The sequence below is a fragment of the Rhipicephalus microplus genome, chromosome 8, assembly GCF_043290135.1.
Source record: "Rhipicephalus microplus isolate Deutch F79 chromosome 8, USDA_Rmic, whole genome shotgun sequence".
Lineage (NCBI taxonomy): Eukaryota > Metazoa > Arthropoda > Arachnida > Ixodida > Ixodidae > Rhipicephalus > Rhipicephalus microplus.
This window is the reverse complement of record NC_134707.1, coordinates 48,758,395-48,777,170: the sequence shown is the minus strand read 5'-3', so window position 1 is coordinate 48,777,170 and position 18,776 is coordinate 48,758,395. Positions and strand designations below refer to the sequence as shown.

General features: G+C 46.4%; 1 protein-coding gene and 1 long non-coding RNA gene across 2 annotated transcripts in view; one reads left to right on the top strand and one right to left on the bottom strand.

The window, feature by feature from the left end:
• Positions 1-18,776, bottom strand: part of LOC142769008 (uncharacterized) — a 346,562-nt gene that overhangs the window by 81,649 nt on the left and 246,137 nt on the right. The window lies entirely within an intron of this gene.
• Positions 1-18,776, top strand: part of LOC119186100 (trypsin iota) — a 38,559-nt gene that overhangs the window by 12,613 nt on the left and 7,170 nt on the right. The window contains exon 5 of the mRNA XM_075872096.1: positions 16,800-16,941. Within this exon, the coding sequence (XP_075728211.1) occupies positions 16,800-16,941 (142 nt within the window). The remainder of the gene's footprint in view (positions 1-16,799; positions 16,942-18,776) is intronic.

The window sequence follows — 18,776 nt, the reverse complement described above, 5'->3', positions numbered from 1 at the left end:
GTTTCCCCGTAATGGGTCGGTTGGCGTGCGGCGTGCGTAAAAGAAGGGTTTCCCGTTAATGGGTCGGTTGGCTATTTGCCTTTAATCTTCGTCCGTTTCCCTTCAATGGTCATCAAGTGGTAGGCGAACGTAAACACCTTGTATGTGCATGTGGAAAAAAGGAAAAAAGGAAGAAAAAAAGGAAAAAAGAACAAGAAAGAAAAAGAAAAACAAAAAAACAAGAAAGGACAGTGTACACGTACGAGTCAGTCAGAAAAAAGGATGGTCTCCAGCTATCAATCTTTGTCACCAATTTCCTCCTGGCTTACTTCTCGGAGGCAGTTGAGTTTTCCGGGGTCCTCGTTGATGCCGGCTACTAATGTTCGAAATTTGAAAATAAAATATGCCTCACGCTGTTCGCGCTCACGTCTGTTTGATAAACCGGACTGCAAAAGAGTTATTCTGATATTTTCAAAACTGTGGTTTGGCAGGCGCAGATGTTTAGATAAAGGTAGCTTCGGCAGTGAAGTGGCGTGGTACCGGTGATTATTGAACCACAGCCGAAATGGCGCGTCTGTTTGGCCGATATATTCTTGTCCGCAGATGTTGCAGTGTAGCATGTATATTACGTTACTGATGTCAAAATTAAGGCTTTCAGTTATGCAGAATTTGAAATCCAAGAAGTTCGCTTTGGATTCACGTGTTGTGAACATCTGTGGGCATACCTTGCATCGAGCTTTTCTGCAGGGATGGCACCCTGATTGAAATTTGGGGGTGTTTGTTTTTGCTCTGACAAGAATGTGCTTCAGATTTTTATCCCGGCGGTACACCACGTGAGGTGGCTTCGCAAAAATAGAAGTTAGTCGTTTGCTTTGCCTGATTATGTTGAAATGGCGGGAAAGTATGTTGTTGATTCGTGGCGCTGATGAGGAGAAAGTTAGTACAAGGTTCGTTCGGGACGTCGTTTTGGATACTCTGTTTGGTTCCTTAATTATATCATTCCTGTTCACGTTGCGAGCACGTAGTATGGCATCGTTAATGATGTCTTCTGGATAATTTTGTTTCAATAAGGTATGCTTTAGGTGTTCCGCGTGTCTGTCAAATTCCCACATATCGGTGCATATTCTTCGGTACCGGTAGGCCTGAGAATATGGAATACCCGTTTTGCAATGCTTAGGGTGGCTGCTGTTGAAATGTAGGTACATTTGACGGCCTGTAGGCTTTTTGTAAAGGGTTGTTGACAAGCGGTCATTTTCGACCATGACAGTGACGTCCAAAAAGTTAATGCTAGTTTTAGAAATTTTGTGCGTGAATTTTATTGACGGGTGGCACTTGTTAAAATCCCCTATGAAGCGGAAAAGACCTCCCTCATCATGGTTTCATATCATAAAAATATCGTCTGAGTATCTTCTGTAGTAGAAAGGTTTCAAGGTGCGTCCCTCAATGAATGGGATTTCAAGTGAAGCCATAAAGGTGCTTGCGAAGTTTGGGGCCATTTTCATGCCCAATGCAGTGCCACCGATCTGAAGGAAATACTTGCCGTTGAACTCAAATTGGTTATAATTTAGTACAAGTTCAAGAAGTGTAAACAGTACCTCGCCACTTACACTAGTTGATGAGTCAGATTTTACATATTGAGAAACCATAGCCGCTATTCCGTCAAGGTGGGGTATGTTGGTGTACAGTGAGCCGACGTCCATGGTCACCAGAAAACTGCCGCCTGGGATGTCGAGACTTGAATTTTCGCAGATGAAGTGGTTTGTGTCCTTTAGGTAATAGGGAAAATTTGGGGGGAAGTTTTTTTATTAAAGAATTGATGAATTCTGATATATTTTCTGTTGATGTGCTGTTACTGGATACTATCGGACGTCCCGGATTACCTGCGTTGTGTATTTTGGGGAGCAAATAAAATCGACCGGGAACAGTAAGGGCCGGTAACATTGCTTTTAACATTTTGCCGGTAATTTTCTCGTCCCGGCGGAGATTGTTTAGGGTTAGTTTTATCTCCCTTTCAAATTCGGGAGTCGGGTCCGTTGGAAGTTCTTTGTAGAATTTTGTGTCTGATAACTGTCGTTCCCCTTCCTTCAAGTAGTCCGACGAGTTTAGAATTACTATGCAGCCCCCTTTATCAGCCGGTTTGATGGTAATTTCAGTGTTTTTTCGTAGTTCATTAAGTGCATTTCATTCTGACTTTGATATGTTGTTTTGATATGGCCGATTTTTTTCATGCGCTCCGATGATATCTTTTTGAACTGCTGATATATACATATCGAGGTGTTTGTCTCTCTTCTCACCCGGACACCATGATTTGTCACCACCAATCAATCTATTCTCGTCCGTTCAGTCCTTGCGATCATGAAAGTATTCACGGAGGCGGAGATTACGCGCAAACTTACCGAGGTCTTCGTACAGTTCAAATTCATTGAATCTACCGGATGATGGACAAAAGATTAAGTCTCTCGACAAAAGTTGAAGCTGAGCGGGTGTGAGCGTTGTGTTTGACAGATTGAGGACATTTTTCTCATAAGTTTTCGGCTGCTTTTGGCTATCACGTGACACGGGAGTGTCAGTGTCATATTCGAGAGTAAGGATGTTTTGATTAGGATTGCACTGTAGTTTTGAGTTCCCATTTTTCTCCTCAAAGTTAGGTTGTGGTACGGGTGGTCCCTGGCGTTCTCTTACGGCCTCATTCCTATTTTCCTTGTTGCAGAGCAGTGGAGCTACTGCAGTCCCGCTTGAATTTTCTATCTTTTACTACTGAAATTTTGCCTCTCTTTTTTAGTTCATATCTTTCCAGTTCTCTTGCCTCATGCTCTCCGAGATTAGATACCAATTTTTGCGTGGCCTCCGTGACACTGTATTCGGCGGCCTTACGCCCACTATGGTCCGCAATGACCCGAGTCAGTTGCAAGGACGCTTCTAGTAATATTTTTCCCACTTCCCCCTTTCTGCTTCACTTAGTGTAGACATTGATGGGTTGCAGGCTAGGCGGAGGCCCTTAGGTTCAATTTCGTGAGAAAGATATTTGGTTAGATGTTCCGCGTGTTTTTCATAATGTACCCGCTTTTCAATGATTTTCCTAATCGATAGAAATGAGTGGGACCATGCGTGTTTAAGACTGCCCGTACCTTCTCTTTCCCCGTGTCATTTGGAAGCCGCGGCCTTGGTTTTCGCCGCATTCGTCCGCCTGGTGTTGTAGGGCCTCGCTGGTAGGAGTGGCGACGTCGTCACTGCTGGGATCCTGGATGGCTCTTTGTGTCCCTCGGCTCCCTGTTGTTGAGTGGGTTTGGCATTGGATTTTGCAGTGCAAGCCGTTGCCGCCGATCTCTGACTCACTGGTGGGACTCGCTGGCTCGCTGGCCTCGCTGGTGGTAGTGGCGACATCGTCACTGCTGGTGACCTGGATGGCTCTGTGTGTCGCTCGGCTTCTTGTTGTTTAATGGCTTGGCAATGGAGTTGTCCGTGCAAGCGATTGCCGCCGATCTCTATGCCACCGACGTCCATTGCAGCTGCACCCTCGTGTGCTGTGCCAGCAGCGCGACTCCCTCGAAGCTGGCATGTAAGCCGTCAGCAGCCAGGAAGCGGCGCAGCGGAAGTGTTGAGAAACCATGTTCGATGTAAAAGACGCCTGCTCCCAACAACTCGTAGTGGCAGAGAAGGCGGCAATAAAAAACCGCAGGGATAAAAATTTGAAGGACATTCTTGTCAGAGCAAAAACAAACACCCCCAAAATTCAATCAGGGTGCCATCCCTGCGGAAAAGCTCGATGCAAGGTATGCCCACAGATGGTCACAACACGTGAATCCAAAGCAAATTTCTCGAGTTTGAAATTCTGCATAACTGAAAGCCTTAATTGTGACTCCAGTAACGTAATATACATGATACATTGCAACATCTGCGGACAAGAATATATCGGCCAAACAGACACGCCATTTCGGCTGCGGTTCAATAATGACCGGTACCACGCCACTTCACTGCCGAAGCTACCTTTATCTAGGCTTCTGCGCCTCCCAAACCACCGTTTTGAAAATATCAGCGTAACTCTTTTGCAGTCCGGTTTCTCAAACAGGCGCGAGCGCGAACAGCGTGAGGCATACTTTATTTTCAAATTTCGAACATTTGTAGCCGGCATCAACGAGGACCCCGCAAGACTCTCCTGCCTCCGAGAAGTAAGCTAGGAGGAAATTGGTGACAAAGATTGATAGCTGGAGACCATGCTTGTAGTTTTCTGACTGACTCGTACGTGTACACTGTTCTTTCTTTTCTTCTTTTTTTTGTTTTTTCCTTTTTTCACATGCACACACAAAGTGTTTATGTTCTCCTACCACTTAATGACCATTGAAGGGAAACGGACAAAGATGAAAGCTAGAGAGCCGACCGACCCATTAAGGGGAAACCCTTTCCCTATTCACGCCGTCACGGACCCCTCCCGCCACCGCGGCGACAATATTGGGTGACCCGACACACGTCGAGAACTGACTAGCACGGAATAGGAAACGGATGTGAACGTACACGAACATTTGGTTTCGTTCTCATTGTTGACAGTCGTTCTTTCTCTTTTTTACTTTCTTTTTTTTCTATTTTTCTTTTTCTTTTTTTCATCTTTTTCTTCTCATTTTTTTCTTTCATTCTTTTTTTAGTTCCCTCTCACTCTCGTAAACATCTTTCAAGGCGAGAGGGACGCGGCAGCAACGAAGTTTGGAAGTTTATGTCAGTATAACTCTTCCCCTGATGAAGGGAGGACTCTCCCGAAACTGTTGGGAAATAAATATATTTATTCTTGTTGACAACGCTCCCGTTGTGCCATATCCCATACCTTCACGAAGACTAACTGGCCCATTAAATTATCACTCCCAATATATATATATATATATATATATATATATATATATATATAAATATATATATATATATATATATATATATATGACGCTACGATGAATGGGAGACGGGGCCTGGCTCATACGCCATGTTTATTCTGTTCTGACTTCTTCCTTCATATATATATATATATATATATATATATATATATGTGACGCTACGATGAATGGAAGACGTGGCCTGGCTCATACGCCATGTTTATTCTGTTGTGACTTCTTCCTTCTCGGCTTCTATCTACCATTACTTCATACGTCACACGATTCCCCCTCCCCCGGAAAGATGGCACCGTTCATAACCTACGGAAAATCGAAAAGCCAATAAACAGACAATGTCCAAATTCACAGTATCACGTCCCGACAGAGTTCCACAGTCTCTTTAAATCGTCAAGCCCGAGGGAGCAGTCCGGTAAACTTTATAACAACTCTGGTGGGCGAGGCTGACTGTTGCGTTTTAGACAGAGCGGGATACACGTGGATACTGACAGTACTCCTAGAACTCTTGTTCGGGCTGACCAAGGTTGGAACGCCTTGTTGCATCGGCAGCTCGGATGTCGTCGGGGTTGTATTTTTCGCCGTGAACTGTGCAATTCCGATGCTTCTTGCTTGCGTGCTTCTCGACAGACTGTGATGGAGTGCCTGAGTGCTTGCGGTTTGCAAGCAGTGCTTCCGCGTCTTTCTCGGCGTTTTCTGGGGTGTTGCAGTCGGCGGAATAGCAGGCGCTGGAAGCGTTTCTGGCGACTTTTCTTTGTCCGAAAGTGTCTGACGTGTTGTTGGTTTGGAGATCTTATTTTTCGATGTTCTTCAACTGGTGAACGCGCTTCTATTGAATTTGGCGTTCGCCGATGCCCTCGTTGCAGTCTCTCTCGTTGTTTCCTGAGTTTGTGAACTTCGTTTTGCTTGCTTTGCTGGTGCTGCTCAGGAGATGGCTGTAGTGGCACCCGTTCCAGAATGGGGCATTCATTTCGTTCGGTGTTTGACGTGTCCTGTAGACAGCTGATCAATGGTGAACTGGTGTCTTGCTGGTCGGGCATAGTTGGCAATGCGTCATCTTTGCCAGCATGCTCTTCAGAGGCTTCGGTGACGGGGTTCATTAAGGGCGCTTCCGAAAGACAACTGTGTACGAGGTTTGATGTATCATGCACTTCTGAATTTGTTCGATTCATGAATTGGTGAGCTCTGCATGTGGGCACCACAGGTGACATGGCATTACTAGGTTTGAACTGCAGATTTTGGCAAGTCTGCGGTGCCGTAGAAATGACACGAAGATATTCAGGGGCTTCTTTTTCGCTGTTCACTGCGAGTAGTTCTTGCGCCTGGTAGCGTGCGACGTTCGATGCGTCTGAGCCTTCTGCTTTGCTTCGACTGTCTAGTGTGTGTGCACCGCGCGGTGATGAATGAACATATCCGGAAAGACCATGGCTTGACAGGGTATTTTCGTGAAGCGTTAGGTCGTCTACCGAGGTTGCGGCGTCCTTATGAGGCGAATGGTGAGCGATAGGAGCGCTTGAAAAACCAAGTGACGGAAAACCAGGTGGTGGACCCCGTATGCGAGACGAAGAGTGCAGGGCATCAGGCGGTTCAGCAACGTCTCGTGTAATATGCTGAAGCGATGACTTCGGAAATGCCGACTTTCGTGTATAAGGGAGTCGCGCTTGACGGTTGAGTTTTCCCCAATGTATGCATGGCCTTCTGTAAGTAAACGCATGTGCCACTTCGTCTTGAGGCACTTGTTCATTCGCGCTGAACTTTCGAATGCTTGAGGACTGCTTGGGAAATTGACGATAGTGTGCAGTTGTCTCTAGATGGTTCGCAATGAGTAAGTCTTGGTCATAGTCATTAAAAGGGGTAATCATCTCCTCTTTCATTTTTTGCCATGACTCGTCGTTCTCGAATATGTGAATAAGGTAAAATTTAAATGCCTCACTGGTGACGTAGTCACTGAAGTTCGTAACCATCTCCCGTTCCGACCAAGATGCAGAGGTAGCGTGGAGTTCGAACAGGTTGAACCAGTCCTGCACGGGTCCGTCGTCCGCTGATCCGGTGTACTTGGGGATGTCGAGGTCAGCCGATGGTTCTGTCATGGTGCTGGTCGTTGTCCTCCTAGGCGATGATTCAGTAGTCAATGTACGGTCAGGGCGTCTTCTGGGGAATTGCGTCGATGATGAGTGACTGATGAAGGGGCAGGCAGGTCTCCATCCTGTCGGCTTGTGTGACGCTACGAGGAATGGGAGACGTGGCCTGGCTCATACGCCATGTTTATTCTGTTCTGACTTCTTCCTTCTCGGCGTATATCTACCATCACTTCATACGTCATATATATATATATATATATATATATATATATATGAACACAAAAGAAAGAAAAAATTTGGCAGAAGTCTGCGGAGCACGGAGTCAAACGTGGAGCCCCTGCGTCGAGAGTGCGATGCGTCAACTACTGAGCCACAGATGAGCATGTCCTTTCAACGTTCAAATGACAAGCTTTTAGGGGGGCGAAGCTCCTTATGGCGTGGCTTGTGCGTCCCTCGTAGTACGTAACCACCAGTGGCACATACCCGAAATAGCGGTCCTTACGATTTTGACCTCCAAGGTGCTTCCGGTGAGAGATTTCTTCTGTGCGTTGTTGAACAACAAAAGATAGTGCTCAATGCACATGGTAATGGCTGCTAAGGGGGAACGAGAGACAGGAGCACTCGGCCTTTAGGTAACGCGCACGCTGCAATCCTCATTAGAAGCTATTGGCTTGTACATTGAGCACGATCTGATAAGAAAGGGTTGCTACGTTATACTCGCTGGGTGTAACCTCCTTGGTTTTCGAAAGGTTTAGCGAGCGTTGGGCCGCATAGCCATGGATACAGTGAACTAGTATATACCACGAACTCGAGGTGTTAAAGGTGAAAAGTAAACCCGAAGCGCAAGCCGTAAGAAAGTGTGCATGTGCCACCTTCCGTTTAGTCCTTGAAATACCCGCTGGATGGCGGTGCTCCTATATGGAGAATATATGATGAAAAGATACGAAATGGTGGTACTTGGAGTGCTGCATAGATGGACGAACGGACACACAGACAGATGCATGGATGGACGCATGAACGGACGCAGGCGCGGATGCATTGACAAACGCAGGGACGGACGCACGAACAGACGCACGCACGGACGGGTGGATGGACGCATGGACGGTTACACAGACGTACGCAGGAATGGACGGAAGCAAGAACGAATGGACGGACGAATGCTTCGCCCCACTCCCCATCTTTCACTCCGTCGATATGCTGCCATTTTTATATCTCACCCCTTAGCTCTGCTGACGGGACTCGGAGGGGGGGAGTTATCGTGTTTTTAGCATTTTCAACAAGACCGCGGTACCAGCGCTCATGGCCACATCGCGTGGTGGCGTGCGCACTGACCTCCTACGCGTACTTTGCCCCGCTTAGAGGTGGGGCAAAGTACGCGCGGAAGGTCAGAGCGTACGCTCCCTCCCACGCCCTCATCTTGCGTGGAGGATTGTACGTCTCGGTTGACCTCGCGCTTTACCTAGAACGATTCTGTTGTAGTTACCAGGCGCAGGAAGGCGACTGCCATCATAGCAGTCTCCGTTTACGAAAAGCGCGCGCTTTTCAGACAAAGCGAAGTAACAACTGAGACGTTTATTCGCGTACATTTGTATTTATAAGTAAGTTTCGTGCGTAGTTTTCAATCTGCTTTCAATTCTGCGCACGACCTTTCAATTGGTTGCTGTCGCGTTCATTGCTTCGCCTTTAAGGCAAAGCTATGACTGTATTTTGCCGACGTTTGGGCGGAAGCTAAGGGAGACCTATGAATATCAGAGTGTGTTGTAGGGCTGATAGTATTGCTATGCTTTGAAAAATTCGTGGCTTCCATCTTAATGTCGGCAAAATAAATAGTTGTTTTGTGAAGGCTATGTAAATGGGCGTGTTTCCACAACAACTTATTTATAGTGTGAACTGCTCTATTGTCGAATAGCCTGTGCTCGATTCGGCATGGTTGTTTGTTTGAATTCCTGGTGTACACAACTACTTCAGCAGATATCTTGTACGCAGTGGATAGTATTGTAATCGGCAAAAACTTCTTTGTGGATTGAAATATATAAGCGACTTTTCAAAATTTTGATGCCCCATAATTTCAGATGAAATATAATAATACATGGTGAAAGCACTAAGTTTTTTTAAGGATGCTCTATGGTAGAGATTTACGACCTACACAATGCGTGTTTAGAGGGAGGTTTAAAAGCGATGGATAGGAAAGGGTTTAATAATAATTGAAATGTACCTTAAAAATTTGCTATTTGCCGATTTCCAGGCTTCCTTATTGACGCACGTGTATAATTAAAAACACAGGATACTCATTTGGACGACAAAGAAAATTGGCGCCTCTTGAACAATCTACACGATCGAAAAAAGCACTCTTCTCCGCTAAGCTTAGAGGGGCAGATGACATTGCGAAGCTCGCGGAAATCACATTATCAAAGCAACCATAGGACTGGATTTGGTAGGGAAACATGAGAGCGGGCGACCTATGACTATTAGAGAACGTCGTAGGGCTGATAAGGTTGGTAATCATCCTCGACATCTCAGTTGATGTGAGTCGTGAAACCTTAGACGTAGTCGTGCTCGAGGGGACTAGTTCCGGAGACGTCGTTGACACGACGTCTTCAATAGTAGGAATCGAAGAGGTCTACTGTGTACAGCACTTTGGGGGTCAGAATTGCCAGGTCACCGTTAACATTGAAGCCGCAGTGCTTCAAATTGTCGACGCGTCCCAACTCATTATGAGAGGAGAGCGCGTTGCTGTCGTACCTTTGGGACACCAAGTCACTCAAGTCGCCGTTCTGTTCCTGCCATGCCGCGTCCCCAGCGAGGTCCTGGCGCAAGCATTGTCTCCCCACGGGAAGGTGCTGCACATCAGCAGGGGACTCATTGGGTCGTGCCCAACCGTCACCATTGGGACGCGATTCGTCTGGATGGAACTGAAGACATCTTCGCCGGTGCCCAACTACCTCAAGGTCGCAGGCCATTGAGTGACCTGTGACTGTAAAGGGATTCAACGAGTGTGCCCTCGATGTGGAGTCAGTGGGCACTTCCGCATGAACTGCACAGCTCCATTTTGTGGAAGGTGCGGCAATTATGGCCACGACGGAAAGGGTATTGTATGTGGAGTTTTACGTCCCAAAACCACCATATGATTATGAGAGACGCCGTAGTGGAAGGCTCCGGATATTTGGCCACCTGAGGTTCTTTATCGTGCACCCAAATCTGAGCACATGGGCCTACAACATTTCCGCCTCCATCGGAAATGCAGTCGCCACAGCTGGCATTTGATCCCGCGACCTGCGGGTCAGCAGCCGAGTACCTTAGCCACTAGACCACCGTGGCGGGGCACGACGGAAAGGGCTGCTCGCTGCCATGTCACCGTTGTGGCGACCCGCATGCCACCGTCGCCTGCACCAACAGGCCGTAGTATTCCGAACCGGCCTCCAAGACTTAAACGCCGCTTCAACCAGACAAGAACGAAGACGTCGTATCATTGACGCCAGGCCCGGATATTTGCAAGGACGATGTTGGGCCCATCGCAACGCCACACCAGACGCCACACCAAACGCCCGCGGTGTCTCCTGCCAGACCACACCAGGAGGTCCCTCAAGGTGTGAATGATCCATCCAGTGGCCCACGACCTGTGGTGATTTCCACAGAACCACAGGTCGAGCCATCGCCAAAAGAGGCGTCTCTCGGTAAAAGCGTCGCAGATGATGACGGGATATCTGATGCTCACCCCAAAGCTACCCAGTCTTCTCTCAGTCCTTCTGTTATTGAAGAGAATTTTTCCCAAGGTCACGGGGATTCCGTCAACGAGGACTCGAGCAGCACTAAGGCCGCGTTCACACTGAGCATTCCGGCCGCCGAAAGTGCTCCGAATCCGGTTCGGCGGTGGCGAGATCCGCCGAAAGGGCCCTCTCCGCGCCGGTCGCTCACGGACCGATTTTTGCGGCGTCTGCCGCCGAATCGGTCACCGCGGCCAATAGGAGCGCTAGTCAAGGAATTTTGAAAAAATGGCGGCCAAGCCCTACTCACTTGTTATGCCGCAGTGCACGTTACTGAATGTTGAAACCAACGGGAATTTAACCTACTCTGCGCCTACTTCGCCTCCGTATTTCGTGAAAGAGGTGACCGAGCTTGCTATTGGCGTGATCGAGCTTGTTGCGGTCTTGCAGAGCAAAACGAACCCACCAACGCCGCTGGCGTCGGTGGTTTTTCTGCTCTTCGTGCATTACAAGACAGCCACTTGCCAGCAAAGTAAGCGGTACTGTCTTTTCTTGCTTCTTGCGTACGAGAATCGTCGAAGTATACACCACCGGATATCGTAGTAGCGTTTGCGAGCCGCGACAACAACTGGGTGACAGCGCATCCATCCCGCGTTCGCCCCGTAGTAGATGGCATATTCGGCGGCGCGGGGCGTGTCCAGTGCGAACGACGCTGCGTTTCGGCGGCAGAGAATTTCGGTCGCTGTAAAAAGCGGATGTTTTAGTGCATGAGAGTAACATGGCCCTGCAGATAGACATCGACAGCACTCCAAGCGAGAGCAGCCGGGACAGTTTAGACAAATTTGTGCCATCTTCGCTCAAGAGCCTCGGCACCAAGCGCCACCGAATATCCAGCAGTGACTCGGAGTCCCCCAGCAGAGACAGAATCCCCTGCGGACTTCTATGTGGCCCCGGAAGCCCCACGCTTTCGGTAGGTCGCCCAGTCGTAAGAAGTGATTGAGCTGCTTGCGGGGCACCCGCTCCCGCATCTGTCAGAAATGTGAGTTTAGTATGCAAACTTGCCTTTATTGTTTTTGATACTTACCACATTCAATATTACGTCCTTCAACGTATAAGGTTTTCGCAGTCCGGTAAAGCAGGCCGAGCTGATTAGTGTAGCCCGTGCTCCGAATCGTGATTTTTTGTGCCTGGAAAAAACTAATTTCTTTTCACTATCTGACGTAAGGGCTTTTAAACAAAAGTTTAACTTACATTGCTATTTTTCTTTTGCTACAACTCGTTTTACGAGAGTAGGCATCATTATATTCAATCGGGCTTCATTGAGAGGTCACCACGTTGTTTATGACGGCAACGGTAGAAATAATACTCTAGATTTTACCTGAGGATAGTATGTGTGAATGCGTCTGCACAGGCCGGGCATTCTAATGATTTTTTTCGATGTTTTGATTTTTTTCTAGACGGTTGTCACGTAATTTTAATTGGAGACTTTAACTCTGTGCTAAATACGCGATGCGATGTACAAGGTCCTGGCTGGGGCAGTCTGCTCAGAATTCACGTCAGCTGCGAAGCCTTGTCCAGCATTTTTTCTTGGTGGATACGCATATTGTCATGCACGGGAATACTTTTGTTTGGACATGGCGCCACAGACCATAACCCATCAGACTCAACCGGGCTTATATTTCCAAATGCTTTAGCGACGTTTGTCTCCGACTTACGTGTTCCGGCCATCACACCTTCGCCTGTGTACATCTCTGACCGTCGTCCGATTCTCTCAGAACTGAAAATTCCATTTTCTTTGTGGGAGAAACCATAGCGTCTTGATGTTCGCGTCCTCCAGGACGCGTGATCTCAGTCAAATTCGTCCCGTGCTACACGGGTGTCACTCACAGCGTCTGATTAGTTTGATTGGGAGGCGCTTAAAACGCAGTGGCGCCTGCACTGCTCAGTTGAAGGGCGTTCACTTTGTCGTCACGTTTTTGAGGAGCTGGCTAATACTGCAGCGAAGTTACGCATCACCTTGTGCGCAAAACGCCGTCTCCCCTGATGCGAGCTTGGCAACATGAACTAAGTTAACGCTTCCAGCGTTCGATTGCAACATCGTCTTTGGCGGCGGCTGCGTGGCGTTGTTGGCACTATCTTTGCACCCACCCTGAGGTGTTACGCTATGCGAGGCAATCGTGTTTTGGGCAGGCACTATCACCTGTTTTTACGACGGCAAAGACACCACCTGCTCAGCTACTTCAGCGTGATCAATCTCTTTTTCTGGCGCAATTTGAAGAGATGTCATGTTTGACCTTGCATACAAACTGTGATATAATACCGCCTATGCGCAAAGATTTGACTTGGGTTACTGAACAAGCAGCTGAATCTCTGCGCGTCCCTCCATCAGTCGAAGTGGTAGAGGCACCACTACAATTTATGAAAGGGGGACAGCTCCTGGAACGGACGGTTTTCCAGTTGAATTTTAGTTATCATTTTCGAATGAGCTTGATACTGCATTAACTGCGGTTATCCGGCGAGGTTTCGTGATGGTGTCTTTCCATCAAATTTTCGAGATTGACGCATTGTACTTATTCCAAAAGCTAATGCTTCCTCTGTTAATCCTGAAGATTGAAGTCCTATCACGCTTCTTAACCTTGGCTATAAGATATTCGCAGCGATCGTTCAACGTTTGAGGGCTCTGTTGAACACCCTGTTGGGTCAGCACCATGCTTCATCTATGCCTGGACGAGAAATACACAGCTTGTCCTTTACCACCCAGGATATCATAGCCTAAACTATGTCGCGTTCTGCGCGTGGTCTGTGTCTTTGGAGCAAGAGAAACCATTTGAACGACTAGAGCACACATATATCTTTAAAGTGCTCACAGCTTTTGGTTTTCCTATGTACTTTTGTAGAAGTAATTAGACATACCTACTCTGGTACAAAAAGCAAAAAAGTTCTAAATGGTTGGGAGAGTGCTGCCTTTCCTATTACACGTGGGGTCTGTCAGGGATGCCCATTGTCTCCTGTTATATTTGTCGTCAGCTTTGAGCCAGTTTTGTGTGCTCTACAAGTGGATTCGCATGTCCGGGGTCTTGCAGTTCCGGACAGCAGTAACGTGAAAGTCACAGCTTCTGCTGACGACATAACCCTGTACCTTTCAGATGAAGATAGTCTTTCGCATAGCCTGCGTTTATTCTTTCAGTATGATGATACTTCAGGTGCCGCGCTAAACCTCTATGAATCCCGGTATTTGTTCATCGGCTATCCAAACTCCAGACTTAGCTCCACTTCTCTTGTTCAGCAGGCTGCGTCTCTTCGCATTTCAGGAATTCTATACAACTTCGGCGTTTGTAACTCCGTTTGGTCAAACGCCCTCGATGAAGTAAAACAATAAACTGCGAATGCCCTGGATTTCAACTTTCCGCTTCTTGAGCGGAGGTACTTTGCGGAGACTGTTTTGCGGTCGCATTTGGTACCTTTCTCACATGGACCAGCCGCCTTTACGCATCGTGATGTCATTGCAGTCGGCCTTGCGTTCTTTCTTTTGGTCCGGTGGAACTGAGTTGGTTCTCGTGCGGTGTTAGGACAGCAGCGTTCCCAGGGAGGTTTTGCTTTCTCTTCGGTATCAATACGTTTTCGGCTATTGCCTTGCGCTTCCTGTTGCGCCTCGTACAAGGAGGGCAATTTCCCGCACGAACTCTGACATAATAATTTCTAGGCACTCACCTTCGATAACAAATGCGAAGAATTTTTTAGCGAACTTCGGCGACTGTGAGCTTTATCTATCTATCTATCTATCTATCTATCTATCTATCTATCTATCTATCTATCTATCTATCTATCTATCTATCTATCTATCTATCTATCTATCTATCTATCTATCTATCTATCTATCTATCTATCTATCTATCTATCTATCTATCTATCTATCTATCTATCTATCTATCTATCTATCTATCTATCTATCTATATCCATCCATCTATCTATCTATATCCATCCATCTATCTATCTATATCCATCTATCTATCTATCTATCTATCTATCTATCTATCTATCTATCTATCTGTCCATCTATCTATCTAGCCGCTGACGTTTGGGTGCTCTCGTGGGTGCTCTCGTGGGTGCTTAACTTGGCGTGAACCAAAATTAGCATGAAAGGGTAAGATGATTTGACAAGCACCATGGTCTAGTCAAGACATGAATAATGTCACAATCTCATCGTGTACGTCGTCAAACACCTTCCGTCCGACAGAGGCACATACCCATGGGCTGGTATCGGCCGCTGCCATGCGGGTATGTGCCACAAGGGATTGGAACTTAGTATGTTTGCCAAAGGACGACGAGAACAGACAAGGCCGATTTTAACGCGCGAGTGTTAACAAATACCCGACAACCATAGGGTCGACCCGACAAATGAAAAGAATAAAGGCAGGGTTCCAGCTGAAATCGGACCCAAGTATTCTGCGTGCAAGTGAAGCATCTTACCACAGAGCTACGCCAGGTCTCAGAACTACTTTTCAAATAAAAGCCAATCTTTATGAATCGTCAATAGTGGTTACAGTGCTGCCTACCCAATTTTATAAATATTACATGATTACTCGTTTGATACAGCTGTCACATCGGGTTAACATCAATTGCGGTTAGTTGCCATACGCTGAAGTTGATTTAATTGTCAGTGTCGAAGACCAGCATCCTCGCGAACATTGGCGCCTCATATCAGCTCTTGGTATTGCTAATAAACATGTTCAATGTTTTCATCGTTGCGCAAGTGCAAGCAACTGGTTATATAAACATCACCAACTCTTCAACATATGTCTGTGCATTCAACATTTGTACATATATTCAGCGCCATTTCATGACGTGTCGCTCAATAAAAAAATTGTAACACGGTCACCTTCCCTCCACATGCTTCGCATAACGTCAATTCCCAGGTACGTGGGAACTGCTGAATTTTTTAAATTTGTTGCTTTTCCTGAAACAATGCACAATAAGTGCTCAACTACCTCTGTAAAGACACGCTTCTTATTCGCGTTATACCTCATTTCTGTATATAGGCATAAGACGTGTTTTGTCATGCCTAATGTGCATCTTAATCGGGGCCCACAATCAGTAATACTTCCTCTGTTTTATGCAACAGCTGTCGTGTTGTTTCGTCATATTCAGTCGACTTGCCCTGAGGTAGATGTGTTAGACAATCCCATTGACACAACAGTCGTTTTGTTGCTCCTATTAGTTCCTCCGGCACGCCACACCCACTCTAGTCCTGTGTCTTGGAGCACGCTGACGGCATCATTTCTACCTGGCCACCACCGGGATTTCATGTGGCGGCAAGGGTGGGGCGTTATTGCTACCCTTGGCCACCTCAGAAGTGGAAAATGGTCCAGTCATCAACATGTCTCAACTGCTCCCTACGGGCAACAAATCATCATGTTTTAAGACAATGCGTCACTGCTCGTTTTTTCTGGATGGCTGTGCATGCAGGATTTCGTGGCCTCGGAGTAAGCCGATTTGTTTCTTCACTACGTTGTTCTCGTGGCCACTTCGCCTGCCTTCTCATTGTTGCTGGTCTCTACTGTTTTCGGCATAATCGCTGTGAGGTTGTTGCAGCAGGTCGTCGCCGCCGTGCTCTCTCCCTTATTTTGGAGCAACTGTACAGAGAAATACTACCTGTTTTGTCGGAGGAACTCTTGTTTCTGGGTGAGGAGGAATTCTTTCGACAGTGATCCTGCCATTTTGTGTTTGTCTGCGAGAGATGTGTAAAGCTTGTGTTCAGGCCTGCCTGGTTTCGGTTGGTTAATTTTTCTTTAGTACTCGCACAAATACCTTGTAAATACAATGTAAATACCTATAATATTGATCTTTACATTACATTTGTGTGTTGTTCGTTTACGATGTATTGGGCGTCTGTAGACATGTTTTGTGAAAATTCTTGTGTGTCTGTGTATGTTGTGTTCCGTGTTTATATGTACACATATCTTTCTGTAACAACTTTTGGTGTGTCTACTGATGTTGTGTTCTGTTGCGATGTTCTGTTGGATTGTAATTGATGTTCACTCTCCGTGAGAATAAATTTCTCTAAACATACATGGTGTTCTGTAAGAAAGTAGTGCTGTAGTGATGGTAGTGGTAGTGGAAAGTAGTGGTGGTAATTCTATTCATAGATGTAATTTATTTTCAGACGACGACATCCTGAAAGAGTCAATGTATGGTTCAACTCTACAATGCTTTATGGCGGTACTTTAGTGCCAGCAGATATTGTGACGGTGCATCAAACATTTGAAAAGCAGTTAGATATTGTATATGACATCGGACTCCTAAAGGCAAGATTTTTTTATTTTATTCTGAAGAAAACTTCATTTTCTATTGCATAAATTCGATGTCTTAATCAACATCATTACTCCTTAAAAATGTTCATAAAACGATAGCGTTTGTTGAGGTTATAGCACGACGACATCACTAACCTTGTCAACTCCGTTCATGAGATGGAATCCGTTAAGTGTCGGTGTGATTGATCAGGGTCACACTGCCGTGTATGCCTATGAGAGTGTGACCAATAAAAAAAACTCTATATGCTAGTCAGTCGGGAGAACATTGAATTTCCGTGTTTTGATTTGTTGGCAGCTACCTAATCAACCGTGTATCATAACAAAATATGTCCTACAAATAAACATTCGTCCAGTCATCTGCATTAGGGTGTAAGTGTTTCATAATGGCGCCATTCTTTTCTACCTACTTTCTATTTCATACATCAGGTGCAACACTCGAGAATCTATGCAAAAATTTACGTCAGTAATATGTCCCAAGGCTCTGCGTTTCCCTCTTGTATTTGAAAGTTCTAAGCTTCACCTCCATGATCGGCTCCTGCTGCGTCCTATCGGAACCAATGACTGAGACTATGACACAAAAACAAAGAGACTGTAAGCAATCCAGAACGACCGAATGACGACCGAGTAAATCACGGGTTCTCTTTATCTGTAAGAAAGAAGTCATTCTCATGAATCACGCTCTCCTAAAAGATTGGAGATATCACTATGCGGGTGGTGAAATCATTGAACTTTCTCTTGGTGGGAGCACAACTACAGGAAAGAGTCTCGCTAACTTCAACAGTGTTGCACCTATAGTAAACGCATCGCAGTTCAAGTGGGGCTCACCAAAAAGATATGATAGTATCCGACTAATACCTCACCCAGGAGGACGCCGTGTACATATATCGATGTACGTTAAGGGACCTCAATTGTGGGGAAGGATCCAGGAAAAATTCTTCGCTTTGATTATGGAGCATTTATTAGTCGCGTGATGTCGCACTTCGACGTGAGCATGATGCCGCCCACAGCCTCCATGCGCATGCTCCCGTCTCGTGCCGGCCCGAAAAGACACTTGCAAAACTGTCGCTCCAAGAGCCATTGAAGTGTGATACACCATCGGGCGTTCAGCGATCCGAGCATGCGCAGTGGCGGTGTGGACATCTCCCCCGTACTCCTCGTCCTCGAATGCGGTTGGTGTATGCGAAATTGGTAGAGCCGCGTTCAGAATTCATTCAAACGCGTCTTTACTTGGCCCTCACTTGACTTGACGCTTTGCTCGACTCGAGTAGATACGATGGAAGCAACAACACCTTGAGCCAACAAGGGGGCATATCCCTTCATCAGCGTCACACCCTTCGTTGAAGGCAACGCTTCTCTTTCTTTCAATAAATAAGAATTAACAAGAAGAAATAATAATTAGGCCTCCCCAACCATACCCAAGTTCGCTACACTCACGCGATGTCCCTCCTCCTCCACTCTGCGACGCGTTTACTCAAGTTTTCCCGTGTGAAGAGGCGGGGAGTAGTTTGTTAATGAGCCTTCACCAAATAGCGCTGTGTGATATTTTTGTATCACCTTAGCTTTGCATTTTGTGAACGCATACGTTCCTATTATTAGGGTAACGAAGAAAACAGAACAAACACGATCCACATTCTTCGGAACAAGCGGAATTCGTGCGAGTGCATTGCTTGTGAATTTTAACGTGGCTAGTCATTAAATGCTGTTCTCATATGTGTTACCACAACCACAAAGCCTCTCGTGTGTGGTCAGCGACGAATTACAGCTTGCCTGCTTCAGCACATTTGATACGGTACACGGTGTCAAGTATCCAAGTGTTCCACATCTGTAGT